Raw genomic sequence first — 15,995 nt, 5'->3', positions numbered from 1 at the left:
CTTCTCGTGCAGTCGCACACAGAGTTTTTGTCGCACACGCGCACAAAAAACCAACAACAACAACAGGAAAAGCCTGCAACTCGTCCTGATTTTTAGCTGCAAGTGCACGCGATCATTAAAAAAAGACCGGAGGGGCTCTTACAGCAAGTGTCATCAGCTCCGAAACATCACGCCTGGCGACTCGCTGCACGTGTATTCCCTGTGCGAATGTGTGTGTGTGTGTGTGTGTGTGTGTGTCTGTCTGTGTGTATTTCTGAATGGGTGTGTCTCGTCTTCCCATTAAGGCCGCGAAGCCCTGTAACGTGTTTGACAACTAAATTAAAATTTTGCCTACTTTACTATGATCCTCATTGCTCTAATGTTAAAGATCTGATTTAAAAAAACATTTTCCACTTGTTCTAATGTCAGTTTTTCCCAGGGGTTTTCTTATCATGAAACAAGGCAGACGAGGACTATTATTACATCACTGAAAGTATGCGTGCCGCACCAAAGGGATATTTTTAGCGAAGTGTCTGAGAAAAAGACAGCACCAGACAAAAATGCTTTTTTTTCCTTTCTACTTTTTATAATCATCAGTTCTTACAAGTGCTGCAGATTTGCTTCAAATAGAGGCAGATCAAATTTCCAAAACGTTTTTTTTTTTTTTTTTTTTCTTCCTGAGATGGACTCCAGAAAGCGAGATCAAAAGGGAGCTGGTTATTGAACTTCACTCGGGTTGGGGCCTCGGTACGTCGCCGAGGAGCGGGAGCTAGTTGTATAGAGATCACCGGTGCCGCGTTCCAAATGGCGGACTTGTGTACTAACACTCAGTTACGAGTGTATAAGTGTGTTCACACTGTCCAGTACCAGGATGATGCGCTCAAAACGGTCCAAAAAGAAGACGCGGAAACGCTGGACACTTTCCGCCGCCGTCTCGGCTACGTAGAGGAAGGGGGCGGAGCCACCGATGGAAAGCATTTTCAAAATTAAGGCGTCGAAGGAAGCTGCAGCTGTTCCTGAACACCAGAAAAAAAAAAAATTGTTTTTTTTTTCCACTACAGCGACTGGACAGAAGAATCAGTGTTTTTATTGAGTGTGTTAAATGGAGGGCACGAAAACACTTTAATTTCTGCACATATTTTGGCGGGTTACGTGCTCACATGCTGAGGTCACTTCCAGTCACTGCAGAACGGCAGCGTGCGATTCGAAACAACACTAATAAGAGTGGTAACATGCACGAGCACTATTTGTTAGTGTACCGAAGGGGGGGGGGGGGGGAGGAAAGTCATTTGGAACGCAGCACAGCTTTGTTTGCTTTACGCGTGCGAGGAAAGTGTTGCTTTTTTTTATTTTTCCTCCATTCGGTTACATTTCTATCCTCTTTTTATTGGTGCGCCTTGCTGCGCACCAATAAATGTAAATGAATCTCGTGGAAATGGTTCTGATAAAAGACACCGGGGGACGGAGAGGGACGGAACGTAGGCAGTCTCCGGTGCCAACAAATGTGACAAGAGAGCTTCCAGATCAACGTGTTGTGCATCATCATCATCATCATCATCGTGGAGCTGAGCATTTCCGCCTCTGCTGCTCGTCTGGCTGTCGGAGCCGCGTCGCTGCAAGGTGAAACTACATAGCTCCGTCCGCTCTGCCTCCATCTCTCGCCCTCCTTTTTAAAAAAAAAAAAAAAAAATTGTCTTCTCCGTTTGGCACCTCCCCCCATTTCTTCCCTCTTTTTAAAATGTTGTCACCTCGCCTCGGTCGCCCCACGCCGTCAGGAGACGGTCAATAAAAGATCATGCTGGAATCATTAAGCAGTCTGAGGGTATGATGCGCTGCCTTCGCTGCAGGAGGAGACGGGGAGGAGAGCAAGGGCACCGATGCGCTTTGCTTGCATTTCCTGTTGTCAGTAAGGGCCAATAGAGAAGTGCCCAAACTCTTTCCTATGAAGGGCCGAACCTATCTATCTATCTATCTATCTATCTATCTATCTATCTATCTATCTATCTATCTATCTATCTATCTATCTATCTATCTATCTATCTATCTATCTATCTATCTATCTATCTATCTATCTATCTATCTATCTATCTATCTATCTATCTATCTATCTATCTATCTATCTATCTATCTATCTATAGAAACTTAGCATTTTAAATCTCAAATAGACTATTTTGAAACATTACTCCTCAATCTGCGTCATAGTAAATTTATCATTTTGCAGAAACTTCTGTCAAAAAAACGTTGATTTTGCCGGTTGCTGTCACCAGCAGCATGTTAGCATTAGCAGGAGAGAGAATGCCATAATTCTTCGTATCATTTAAAAGGGAAGCTTAGCGGCACTGTGTTGTACTTTGCCATAAAACTCCAATTTTGTCACTTGTGAGCTGCGCAAGAATTACGGTTCGTAGTCTTTGCATTTGAAAGCACTTAAGAATAAGGAGGACAAGCAAACGCTTTTCGAGTGCCGCGGTGGACCCAAAACAAAAAGTGTAGGCCAAACTTGGCCCACGGGCCCCAAATTGGGCATCTCTGATCTACATAGCTTTACGAGCGGATACGGTCTACTGTTCCTCATGTGTGCCCTCTTTTGTTCCTCTCCGCACATCCACACACAGTCGAGCTGTCTCCTCCAGCATCCGTCATCATAAGAGGAGGGGTGGGGGTGGGGGGTGGGGGGGGGGCAACATGTCTATTACCACAATCAAAAATAATATCCCCGTTACTGTGGAGGGTGTCGACAAGCAGCGATCATGTTTTCGAAAACGCTCTCCGGCCCACTGAGGGGACAACTGATCAATTCAAAGCCACATTTAAAAAAAAAAAAAAAAAAAAAAAAAAAGCCCAGAGGAATACAAAACTAGCCGAGCCTTCATGTCATGTTAGTAAATCATTTGTCACACCGTATTATGTTCGTACGACCAACTGTTTATTTGTGTGTGTGTGTGTGTGTGTGTGTTTGCGCGCCACAGCTGTGCCGATGAGCATCGTTGCCTTCAGACGACGGCGCCGACGACATTAATAAAAGCGCTCGACGTGACCGGAGCTGCGCTGTAGGGCCCCAAACGGCAGTTTCACCAGCGAGGAGGAGAGACTGGCATATTTTTCTCCCTCTTAAGCAGCAGTGTTAGTTTACCTCGAGGAGCAGTGACATAAAGACGCAGCGGCATAATAAACCAGAACGCCACCCGCCTCCGGCTGAGGTATCATAAGAATAAATCCTCCCTGTCGCCGCCTCCCGCAGTCGGCGCGGCCGAGACGGGCGGCGGCAAAATTAGAACATGATCTCGCTGAGGGGGCCGAGGCGTCGAGGAGACCGGATCAATAACGGAGAGGAGTCGTGCCAGGAGTTGGATATTTTCAGATGAAAGGGAAGGTGAAGCTCTTCGGGCAACTCCCGATACAGCAGAAGGATTGTTATTGTTGCTGGTGAGCTTCTGAAAGCGGTGTGAGCACATAACGGCGCCTCCCGCGGGGCAGGAGATGACCTCGCGACCTCGTGACCTCACAACGCACCAAAACAGCTGAATTGTTAGAGCTGGATTTCTCGTTCTGATTCATTCAGCTGGGTTTATGGCTTCAAACTTAAAAATAAGACAAGACGGGAAGTGCAGGAGTGCTCATTAGTGCATTTTCTTCCACCGGCACACACCGTGTGCATCTTTTGATCAAATCCTGCACTGAGACCGCTTTGCTTCGTCAGCAAAAGTCTGCAGTTTGTGAGCAAACCCGACAAAACTAAGGAACAACTTCATTGCAATCCAGATCATTTTACAGCCAGTTCATATGCTTTTATTCCTGCTAAAAGGGAGTTTTTCTCCCAAGTTTACATGGGAATTGTTGGGTTCCTCTGTAAGGATTTTACTGTGTTAAGTGCCTTTGATATAACCTGTGTTGTGATTTGCCGCCACATAAATGGAATTAAATTTGAATATGGTTTTACCATAGACTGCATGTAAAAGTGGACGTAGCTTGACATGATTCCTGAACATCATTTTATCTCAAGTCTGAAAAATGAGGCCGACGCAGAAGTGCCTTCAGCTGCAATACCACAGAGTGCCACCAGAGGCTGGCTCCAAAAAGTCGCAGCTCCGTAGACACCGATTGAACTTGTCTCGTGAAAGTCAATCACAAGTTATTACAGTTTTGTTTGCTAAAGTTGCTGCTTTTTTTTTTTTACTAGTTTCCTGGCGGTCCATCAGAAAGTAAATCCATTATTTAATGAAAAGATAAGATTCAGAAAGTGTTTTTGGGGGCGTGTCAGTTTGATTGACAGACCTTTCGGAAACCCAACGATAATACTTCCCGCCCTCCGATAACCATAACCTGACTCGGATCGGATCAGATCCAACGGCCGTTCACAAACAAACGGGCGACGTCACCGTTTTTGATTGCCGTGCCGAGAACAGTGCTCCAAAAAAACGGCCTTTATACTCGCATTTAAAAACCAAAAAAAAAAGTTAACTTCATACATGCCTACTCGCTCACGCATGAATCCGGATAAATGACCTGCGATCACCTGTTCACACCTTCTGATTATGCATCGGCGTTTGCGTAGAGAGTCGGGTGCGTGCCGACGCATCCAGACACGAATACAACGACGTCTCTCCGGAGAAGCTTCGGCCTCGAGACGCGGCGGAGCGTGAATGAGCGAGGCGAAGGGAGACGAAGACGGAAAAGCGCGGCGTGATTACTCCGAGGTGGGCGATAAAAGTGACACCGGGAAGAAACCGGAGTCGCAAAGTGTCGCGTGCTAATGACCGTTACGACCCCCGCAAATCGCCGTCTCCTTCTCGACGCCGGCGGTTAGAAGCGGCTCCTCGCCTGCACGCGGTGGATTGAACGCGGACGCGCCGACAGCGGCGCCGCTCGGAGACCGCGGAGAGACTTTCACCTCCGCTTCACCCCCCCCCCCGCTGCGGCGTCCTCAGGGCTGCACTGCGCTCCTTCCGTGGCGGTCTGCTGCGACTGCGATGCATATGGTCTCTTTTGTATTTGAACTCGCCGGCGCGGGCGGAATCAGACGCTGACTCATGGATTTTGACTCCAGCCTCGGATAGTTGGAAAGCAACACGATAAGGGAGGTGAAAAAGCAAAGGCTCAATGAAACAATAAAAACCAGGCTTACTGGGTTTGTTGTTTTCCAGACATCATCCGAGTTGGAGTAAATTGCTCGATTATTTATATATATATATATATATATATAAAGCGTCTGTGCAGCAGTGGAGGATATCCTAATTAGGCCTGCAAAATATTTTTGCATAAGTGGTTTCTTGGTGTTTGCTTATAGGCATGACGCGACTGCTCCATCTATCAAACCCAAAGTGTGTGTGTGTGTGTGTGTGTGTGTGTGTGTGTGTGTGTGTGTGTGTGTGTGTGGGTGGGTGGGTAGGTGTGTGTGTGTGTGTGTGTGTGTGTGTGTGTGTGTGTGTGTGTGTGTGTGTGTGTGTGGGTGGGTGGGTAGGTGTGTGTACTGCCGAAATACGTCAGAGCCACTTCAGCATGTCTTGAAATGAAAGGAGGAAGCTGCAGCAGTCAACGGCGCTAACACTCAACATTTCGACAGCGGCTTTCATTAGTTCTTGTTGTTTACATCAGTCCAACTGGCTTGTTTGCCTGTTTCTTCAAAAGGAGTGCATTCACAACCCGGCAACAGATGAACACAGATGTATTGAGGGGCATTATTTGAGATCATGATGAGCAACCTCGGGAAAACTATTTCTTTTTCATTTTGTTTTAAAAAAATTTTGCTGGCAGCACTAGGCGTATGTGCATCGAGCAAGAAATCCAGCAGGGAAGGAGGTGAGGAGGGAAATTCGAAGTTTTAGTGCTTTGCGCGGAAGGAGGGGATTAATTGAAAGTAATTAAGGACGTAACCGTGTCTCCGGGGACCAGTGGAAGGCCTTTCGTACCCCCTTCTTCCCTCCCATCAATCAGCAGCCATCAGAGCGGAGTCTAAAAGCAGCCGGCTGCCGCTACGGTGTGGATAGACATCACTTCTTAAGCACTAATCACTCATCATCCCGCTGAGCCGAGATAAAGTCAAAGAAAGTTTCAAAGCTCCGCTGATGAGGTATTGTCAGGGAAAACTAAACTGTCGCTGGAAACTGACGAGGCAGAGCGGGCGAAGTTGATGCTGCAGCGATGAAAGCAGCCTGATGTAATATCAGAATGATCGCCGTAATAGTTATTAGTGAAGACGCCTGTTTTCTGACAGAGATGAACCTTGTGTCCGTTAGAAATGCATCTGAAACCCGTTGTTATTTTCACATTTTCTTAAGGCCGAAAACATGATTACTCTACTGATGGAACTGCGCGTCATTTCTTGAAAAATGCCCCAAAAAATATCTTTACAGAACACAATTTCACTTATTTTAAAAGTGTAATTTTGTCAGGCAGACGGATAAAAAAAAAAAAAAAAAAAAATCTGATTTTTCTAATGAAATGAAGCTGAGGAAAGCAGCAGCTTTTTAGTGCAAATTAAACAACCGATCAGCTATCAACATTGCTGTTTACCTTTTTTAATCTGCTAACCAATCAGTTTCGAACTAAAGGTCTTTACACTGTTTCCTCAGCAGCCAATCGGATGTCTTTCTCATATTTTACCTCGGCGGCCAATCCGATTTGTCAGTTCTCATATATCTCGCACTCTTGTTTGTTTATCCGAGCTCATAATGCCAACATTTGTTTGCTCGCACTGAAAAAGACAAATGTTGTGAAGCTATTTTTGGACGGATTGAAGATTATTCGAGTCCACCGGCCTGCTGTCACGGGAGGCTGAGCTGCTGCTGCTGCTGCTGCTGCTGCTGTGGCGAACTAATCTCCCCCCGCGCTCGTAGTGCAGCAACAGCCAGCGGTGCATATATATTGCGCTCGGGCCCCTGCATCGGTATGCCGCGGAGCATTGCGGGGGGAGGGGATACATGTAAGGGATTAGCTCGAGTTAAAACTGTAATACAGGCTGGTGCGGCAGGAAATCACCTGTCTGTCTGGTCCTTGTCTGCTCCGCGTTACGCCGACGGGGAGGGTCAAAAGTTCACGAGGCGAGCGGCGAGCGGAGGAATAGTTAACCTCTGGTGAGCTTTTATAATGTCGTGTCAGTAACTTGTGGCGAGATAATGGTGTGATGTTGTTGTTTTTTTGTGTTTTTTTTTGGTGTCTGTGAAGAGTAAGAAACGTGTGAAAAATGGAAACGATCGCCACTAACCTTGGCTTTGCCGGTGCTCTGCAGAATGTGGACCAGCGCGCACGCCATCTCCTCCTTGTTCTTGACACTAATCCCGGGCTCCAGCACCGAGCACAGCAGCATGTAGTTGTTGGTGGTGTACTCGGCAAACTCCTTGTACATCTCCATGGGAAGGATGCTCATGCTCTGATAGCGGGCCTTGATCCTAATCATGGGCCCGGACGTCTTGCCCTTGGGGGGGTTGGGCGTGCTGACCTGGTACCACTTCTCCACGAACTGTCGCCCGGTGACGGCCGCGACGGGGATGTTGACGAGCCCGATGTAGTTGTTTTTGTCCTTCTTCTTCTTCTTGTCCGTGTCTTTGTAGAGGTGCGCCGTGACGCTCCTGACGGCCGGCAGGTTGCTGAACTCAAAGTGCTCCCCCCAGAACACGTTGTCAGTCTTGAGCTTGCAGGTGGTGCGAGCGTAGAGCGAGTCGTCGAGACAAAGCTCGCAAAAGTATTTCTTTTTGGCCGGCAGGTCCTTCGCTTCGATGATCCACAGCCTCAGCATGTTCTCTACCCGACGACTGTTGTCCTGGAGACGCAAATAAGGACATGAAGTGGTTTTAGTAAAGTGTTTTTTTGTTTTTGTTTTCCCCAAAAAATAAACTTCTAGAAATGGATCAAAATGATGCGGGAGATACAAACTAGTGAACCAATAAACTAAACAAAAGAAATAATTACAGAAATAAACTGATAATATTCAAATGAGAATCTGCTTCAGATCTCGACTTTGAAGTTCCTCCATTGTAACCTGACGGTTTTTCAAACATTTCATAAGAAAACCTTTCTCGCTTCCATTTCCTGTTATTAAAGAGCAAAAGAAATTTCACTCCTACATTATTTCAGAGTGCCAACCCACTCATGTCATCAATTGATTTCACCAAAAACTGGGGCATATTTTCGGCCCATTATTCACATTGCCTTGAAAACTACCTCGGAAAATGAAGAGAGGAGCTAATAATTACATTATTAAAAATGAAATGCCAGAGATTCTTAAAACGACAAAAGAAAGCATTTTATTGGATCTGTGAAGTACCGGAAGCTCAACAGCATCTGGATGCTTTTCATATTGCAGATTTAAAAAGCCTTGTTTGCTTGAAGGCCCTTGCCCTCAAATTCATGAAAACCTCTTATTTCTGAATGTTTCTGTGGGTCATTCATAAGATAAAGGCTACAATTTAAGGCATTTGAAATTACAGGGGGCTAATGTGTCATATTTGGAGACGTATGGGCCAAGATGTCACTTTCTTACAGAAAATAGAAGAGTTCTCCTTTGCGACGGAGAGGAAAAAGTGCCATTTTCCCACCGGTTAGGGCTCTTCAACTGGCAACTAAAAGAAACATTTTATTTCCTTCAACTGTTCTCAAAAATAAATACGTCAATCTTTGCCTTTTTTTCTTGGAAAAAAAAAAAAGCCACTTTGCCACAATTGCGGTCGCTCCGAATTTCCACATTTTTCACCCATGTCACGTCTTCCACAAAACCTCCAATGAATTTCAAGTGATCGCCGTTGGGTTGGTTTCCAACTCCATCCAACCTCCTCCTGCGGACTCCGACAATGATAAGCAAATTACTTCCCTTCCTTATTCATCTCTTCAGAACACGGCAGATACCTTGACTCGCGTGATTCGAGTGCTGCGTCAGCCCGCGCAAGATAATTGTAAAGGACAGCTCTGCCATTTGACTCGACTAAAGAGGAAACGTCTTTGTCCCCGAATGTCCCTCTGACTCCTGAATCATATCTTCAAATTCCTGCTGCCACGTGGCGTCTCTGTTGTGCTTTGTGTTGTTCCTCTGCTCTTCAAATGTGAAATGTAGTTACGCCATTGGTCACCTGAATGAATGAATGACATGTGACAGGCTGATGAATTCACCAATAATTGGCCGAATGCCCTGCTCACTTCTAGGCTCCGCCCCCTCCCCTAAATCAAATGGGAGCATTTCGAGTTGTTGACAACCCGTCTGATCTTCTGCTGCGTGCTACATGTGTGAAACGGCAACTCTGGACAACTGATTCTTCGGACTTTGTCCCAAATTAGAAATTGAAGAACGGCTGACGTCATCAACGGCCTGCCGTACGCTTCAACTTCCTGTATCCGTTTTCAAATTAAAAGCTCCAACATTTCTTCCAAGGTCCAGCCGTGTACTTTGTCTTGTGATGACACAAGTACCTCCTTCCCACTATGAAACACGAGCAACTGAAAACAACTTTGTGGTTTAAAGGTCTGTATTTGTTTCCATGACCTCGCCCTTAAGTCTGAACAGCTTCAGTCTTGCACGATTTTTTTTTCTGCAGACAAATAGATATTCTTTTATTGTAGATCATTGCAGACTCTCTTTTTTTTTTTTTTTTTTTTTAGGGAACAAAATATATTCTCAACAAATAAACTTCAATACTTCAATTTTCTTTCTAGCTGTCTTTGAAATAAATGTACAAACACTTGTTATTCCAACACTATTCATCCAGCAAACAAGAGGATTAGCACAGTGATGTATAACCTCAACACATTGATTTACAGCGGGATGTTCCAGTCTGTAAGTTGTAGTAATGCAGCTCTCAAAATTTCTTTACTCCAAAGAAGTTCAGTATTTTGGCTCCACGTTTGGCCAATGACCTCGTGTGGTATCTTGTCTCTATAAAAATCCTGGACTAATTAAAAATACAAAGCTATACGGAGACAGAAAAAAACCACTTGCCAAGAGAGCAAAGGAGAAAGAAAGACTCCGATGCAATTTGGAAACTTTCCTCCCCCAAACTTCTAATTAGTAAGTAATTTGCTAAATAATGACAGATGAAGGAGCGAGGATGCCGTGCGTTTAGGGCTATTTTCTTGGCAGCTACCACCCCCACCCCCCATCTCTTCCCCTGCCCTCCTCCCAACCACATCCCCTCCCCTCCCCCCCCAATACAGCTGTGAAGATTACAGATGGTATCCACAAAAGAGAAAAGCACTTTGGTGTTTTTTTTTGTTTGTTTTTGTTTTGTTTTCTCCGTGCGACCTTTGCATCCTCTGGAGGGAGCACGGCTTGATGTAAAGAAAAACAAAACAAAACATATGAGATAGCTGTTCGCCGTACGAATTTTACAATACACAGGCGTTCGACACCGTACAAGCTCGTTCGCCTTTTACCGGCGTCGCAAAAGCGCGGTTTGGAATCGGGACGCTCGGACTTAATTCGTGCCGATGACTTCCCACCCACCGCGGCACGTTTCATCCTCACCTTGTTGGGCTGCACCGCTCTCCTCAGATTCTCCATCCATTTGTCTCTTTCGGCGGACGAGCGGCAGGAGAAACATTTGCTTCCCGTGGAGGTGGTGACCTACCGCCGCGGGACAGGGAGAACAACAATAAACGCTTTTTAATGATTTAAAAAAAAAAAAAAAAAACTCCTGCAGAACAGCGACGGGGAAGAAGTTGGAACAGAAAAGCTTCTTTTTTTTATTTTTTTTTTACTAAAGTTAGCGCATAAATGCCGCTTTAAGAAGCTTACAAACAATACATGTGCATTTGAGGAGACTGAAGATGACTTGGCAGTGTTGAGAGGAGGGAGATGACAGTTTGGCAGACTGGATGGTTTTCAAATGCACAGTGAGAGAGAGAGAGAGAGAGAGAGAACAAAAAGCCGCATCGGATAAAGGAAAAAAAAAAAATGCTGTAATGAGCAGGATAATAAAGATTAGTGGAGATTTCTGGTCTCTGCAGTAGACAGAGAAGGATGTAAAGTCTTGTGTATGAACTCGCATGTTTGCAGGTATGGTGAGAAATTACTCGTTCATACTTGAGTTAATTAAAGACGACACCTTTCATAATTTGTTGGAAAATACTCGAGTCTAGCAAACAAAGAAAAAAAAAAACGCACTGATTATAGAAAATAAATGGCAGAACAGAGAAAAGTCACCAGGCGTTAATCGGTGTCGCTGACATCCGCGTTGTATAATTATAAAGAAATGATGGCGCTGCGACTGGTCATCAGCACGTCATTTTCAAAGTTTTCTCTCAATATAGAAACACGGGAGTCTCCCGGATAATTTTAAAAGTACTGAAGGATATGTTGTGGCCGTCAGTTTTAATTAGCTCAACTTAATTTTCCTAACTCCAGGGAAATCACGTTGTTTAGATATAGCAAATGGCTCTGAGCACTACAATACCCATAAGCCCCAGTCAGCGTTTCTACTGCAGCAACACTGACACACTCTACTTTCAACAGGAAATTTTAGTCGTGTAAATTTTCAATTAGAAAGACCATTAGCTTGATCCAAGAATTCAGATTTGCAGCTGTTGTTTGTCTTATGTGACCGGAAACTCCATCATTTTGCTCTTTAGACTATTTTCTGATGCTTTAAAACCGATTAATCGAGGAAATAATCAGCAGAAAATGTGTTACTGAGAATAATTTGGAGTCCTTGTTTCTGTGGAAGACAACGCCAGTCAGTGGTAAAGATGAAGAGGTATAACGAAACTCAAAGTGTTCGTTGTTGCAACTGAGAACAAAACACAGAAGGAAAACTTCACTTGACCTCGAGGCCGAAAGCAAACTAATTAAAACTGTTTTCATCTTCAGCTTCTTCTGGGCATCTGCAGTGCACGCAAAAGAAATATAAAAAAAAAAACCAGTAGCAGCAGAATGAGCTTTGTAAACACAACACTGACATATCACCTTTATAAAGTTGTTGTGGTGTTAACGGATCATGTGTCTAGCTACTAGATGAACATTAAATCCAATATTCACTCTCTCTTTTGGCTCTGCTTTACCACTGAGGGCCAATAGGGGCTGGCTCCTAAATCAATACATTTTTTTTTCCACAATTCTTTAGGGTGTGCTTATTTTATCCTTCTGAAGATGATTTATTAATTACAAATTAGGCGTTTTTTTTTTTTTTTTTTTTTTTTTGGGGGGAGTGGGTGGATTTGTTTTGCTGATCTGTTTGTTACGCCCTGCAGGGGTGCAGTTAGGTGGGTGGGAATAGTATCTTTGGGTCAGATCTAACCCTCGACCCTCTCTGGCTCCACCCTCTCTTCCTAATATGGTCACCTTCTGGTTCACAAAATAAGTGATGATGTCAATGTGGGTTCCCACTTGGTTGCAGGCGCTAACGTCCAAGCGATGAGCTGAAAGACGCTAAAATGGGTTGGTGCTAATTCTACATGGGTTATTCAATATGAACGAACCCTTTCACATTCCAAGTCTTTTTTTTTTTCATGGTTAATGAATAAATAAATACAAATTATTGCGTGTGGCTTGAACATTTATGACATTATTATTATACTCTCACGCGGTTGCTTAAATCAGGAACATTTTACACGCATGTAGGCGAGTGCTCCAAATGCCGCTCGCGCACCCATGTTTTATGCAGGACTTTTATTCACGGCGCCCCGGGCAACTGAAACTAACTCTATCCCACTTCACGAGTATAACAAAGCCCAAGATGTGCGTCCGTGCGCGCCTTCCTCACCTCGAAGCAGAAGTCCTGCCCGAGGATGCTGCTGTGAACGGGCTTGATGATAACCTCGTCCTCCATGCTTAGGTCCAGGGCTTCCACAGCGCTACTGGGGCTGAGCAGTGACTCATGGGAGCGAGACTCCTTCAGCCTGGGCATCAGATGAGATCTAAGAAGAAGAAGGAGGAGGAGGAGGAGGAGGAGAAAGAGAGGAGGAGAAGTGAGTCATCCCCGCAGAGTAAGTGAGTGAGGGGGAGAGACGGAGAGGGAGAGGGAGCATATGCGCGGCACGTAGCGGCGAGGCGCGAAGGCAAAGCGAGTGCGAGGACGACGAGGAGAGGACGCTCCGCGGTGCATCGACACATGTCCCCGCGCACCCGCTTTGCTCGTGGACGCTTTAGCGTCTTCTCATTTACAACTCCAGAGCATCAGCGAATGGGAAAAGAAAACAACAACAACAACAACAACAACAACAAAAAACCTCAAAGATCGAGTCAAGCTGCGCAGCCAACCGATGCGTCGGAAGCACCGCAAAACGGGAAGCGACTGATGTCATTGATTATCAGTCATGATCGGACCCGGCCAGGATTCTATGATGCGATTACACGCCGCAGTGAAAAACCACTTCCCGGCTCTTTTTTTTTTTTATTTATGTTTTTATAAAGCTCCATTTAATACACGCCACACAAATAGCATTGCTCTCGTGTAACTTATATTCCTCTCAAGAGCTCAAAGTGTTCATCATTCTCACAAAGTGAGCCAGAAGGCCCTGATCTGTGGCCACTTTTTTTAGCTTGAGACAAAGATCAGCAGACAAAGTTTAAAAAAAAAAAAAAAAAGAAGAAGCTTTCCACTGTTTGCTGCGTTTGATGTCCCGAAGACAGGGCCAACGTGTCTCCATGTTGTGTATCCGCTGCCAGCGTGACTCACATTATTTGGCCAAGATTCGACTCTTGAACAATCAGCCATCGGGGCGAAAGTCAAATACCTCGATATCGATGTCGCAACAATTTGGAGGACTGTTGGTGCGTTCATAGAATATTTACACAGTCGTTACAGCCACCTTAGCGATGCTTATCAAAAATCTCACTAAGCAGGTGAAGGCAAATAATCGAATAGTCTGGTGAGTTCGGAAAAGTGCATCAGTTCAGTTAAGGGGTCGCTTTTAACACATTTCTGAGCTCGCTGAGGGTTTGAACAATATTGAAATGCGTTTCCCACACGTAGATTTACTTGGACGTGTCGCCCAGGTACACAGGCGTCCGTCCAAGTGTATTTCTTTTCTAACCTATTCAAGAGAACGATGCCGTTAACGCGATCGATCGACCAACGGACAATCTCCTCGCGCCGCATTTGATCCGTCTGCTCCGCAGCGGAGGTTAAACTCCGCCCTGTGTGAGACACGCAGAGATCAGAGGACAGAAATGCGACCCGCAACGCGCCTGACAATCACGACGGAGACCCTCACACCGAGCTGGAAAAGGAACGGGAGCTCATAAATCAGCTAAATAACACAACATAAGAGTATTTTTGCGTGTCTGTCACTGAGTGAGCGAGAGATGAAAGTTCCACCGGTGGTCGGCCGAATGCCGCCACCTTTCAAATTAAAAGCATCCCAAAAAAAAAGGAATTGATTTTAAGCTGTTGTGACACAAAAGTGTTCGTGTCGAGCATCAAATATTCATTGCTCACGTAAAAGAATCAAATTCAGCTGGTTTGGGTGGAGCTCAGCTATGTGAAGAAATGTTACCAAACACTTTCAGTGTCTCAGGGAGATAAAAAAAAAAAAAAAAAAAAGGTGCAGCTTTTAAAAGCAGGAAAAGACTACCCTTTTGCCATATCATGTTATGATATCCAAAATCGAACATAACGTCGAGTCCTGTATCATGACATCGATACAGAATCAATATATTGCCCGAGTATTTACGTTTGGGGTTGAAATACGTCATGTCGTGAACGGAGTCACGATGGGAACGGCGGCTCCGAGCGCTCGTGTGTTCCCATTAACCGGTAACATCAGTCACGATCCAGTCAGCCTCACGGTGCTAACAGGGTGAAGGCGAGCAACAAGCGAGGCGACGCAACGCGCGGCGTCAGCCTCCGATGCTCCAACACGGATGAAGACAAAAAGAAAAGGGTCAGCAGCTGGTGTAATGAGCGAGAACATTCTTTTAATAGTGTCCTCTGTGGACGGCTTACACACTAATCCCATGTATGTGTGCGAGCCTTTGTGTGTGTGTGTGTGCGTGTGTGTGTGTGTGTGTGTGTGTGTGTGTGTGTGTGTGTGTGTGTGTGTGTGTGTGTGTGTGTGTGCGCTGTACTGTACATCTTCTCTGTGGACCAAGAGAAGAGCATTCCAGGAAATAAATGCAGCGGCCGTCATGACAGATTAACAAACCGCATGCAGCCCTTTTGTACAGTCCACCAACTTTTGTTTTCAAATCCACTGTCCAATGTAAAGTGGATAATGACCTGGACTCTCTTTTTATTCCTTCACACACACACACACACACACACACACACACACACACACACACACACACACACACACACACACACATAGAGGCATTCTCTGAAATAAGAAGAACACGACAACGTGCAAAAAAAAACTAAAACAAAACCCACTCGAGGACACCTCTGATTTATAAAAGAAATCCAGTTTTAGGAGACTATTCCAAAGCACAGCTACAGACGAAGTGCGTTTGCACCTACCTCTGCTGCTTTGCGATTGGCTGACTGGGTACCGGGCAGAACAGACAGCAAGTCAAGTAAGTGGAAAGGAGGGGAAACAGGATTTTCTTTTTCTTTTTTTTTTTTTTTTTGTGGGATGTGCTGTTAGACACAGGAAGGGATGGGAACGCTGTCTAAACCACAGTCCCCCGAAACCTGCACGATGATGACTCACTGATGCATTTTACACAGAGACTGACTGATAGTGATTGCAGCTTCCACACATCAAACATTTAATTAACAAGTACAAATATGCAGCCGCTATCTGCAGCATGTTGTGGAGAGAGAGAGAGAGAGAGAGAAACCGCCGTAGAGAGAAGAAAGCGCCTTCTTTTATTCCCACATTATGGGTTGTTTTTTTTTCTTCTTCTTCTTTCTCTCTCTGCATATCATGTAATATTATAAGAACATCAGTGTCAGTGAGAACGGCGGGAGACCGGAAAGAGCAAAAAGAAAAACGAGTACGGATTGATGAATAGTAATGCCGCCTTGTCTTCTGTGCGCCATTGTGTCTGACGTGTGAATCCTCTTCGTAACTTCCTCATCACCCGGTCTGACCCGCCGCCCAAAAACCTTCGGCCAAAATGACGAGGAGGAGGAGGCTGCCGTCCTCGTGTT

General features: G+C 45.2%; 1 protein-coding gene across 9 annotated transcripts in view; it reads right to left on the bottom strand.

The window, feature by feature from the left end:
* The window catches only part of dab2ipb (DAB2 interacting protein b), a 162,040-nt gene that overhangs the window by 27,710 nt on the left and 118,335 nt on the right, over window positions 1-15,995 (bottom strand). For 8 of the 9 annotated variants that reach the window (XM_069700800.1, XM_069700801.1, XM_069700805.1 and 5 more), the window contains 3 exons: window positions 12,663-12,816; window positions 10,430-10,528; window positions 7,184-7,738 (listed from right to left, as the gene is read on the bottom strand). In XM_069700800.1, the coding sequence (XP_069556901.1) occupies window positions 7,184-7,738; window positions 10,430-10,528; window positions 12,663-12,816 (808 nt within the window). Of the gene's footprint in view, window positions 1-7,183; window positions 7,739-10,429; window positions 10,529-12,662; window positions 12,817-15,359; window positions 15,380-15,995 lie in introns of those variants that run through there. The other variant, XM_069700811.1, reaches the window with a different exon arrangement.

This window comes from Brachyistius frenatus, unplaced genomic scaffold (assembly GCF_029030835.1).
Source record: "Brachyistius frenatus isolate BFR_SWC_R1_liver_20210118 unplaced genomic scaffold, ASM2903083v1 Contig_35, whole genome shotgun sequence".
Lineage (NCBI taxonomy): Eukaryota > Metazoa > Chordata > Actinopteri > Embiotocidae > Brachyistius > Brachyistius frenatus.
Note: the sequence above shows the minus strand (reverse complement) of the source record. Positions and strands in the feature narration are given on the sequence as shown.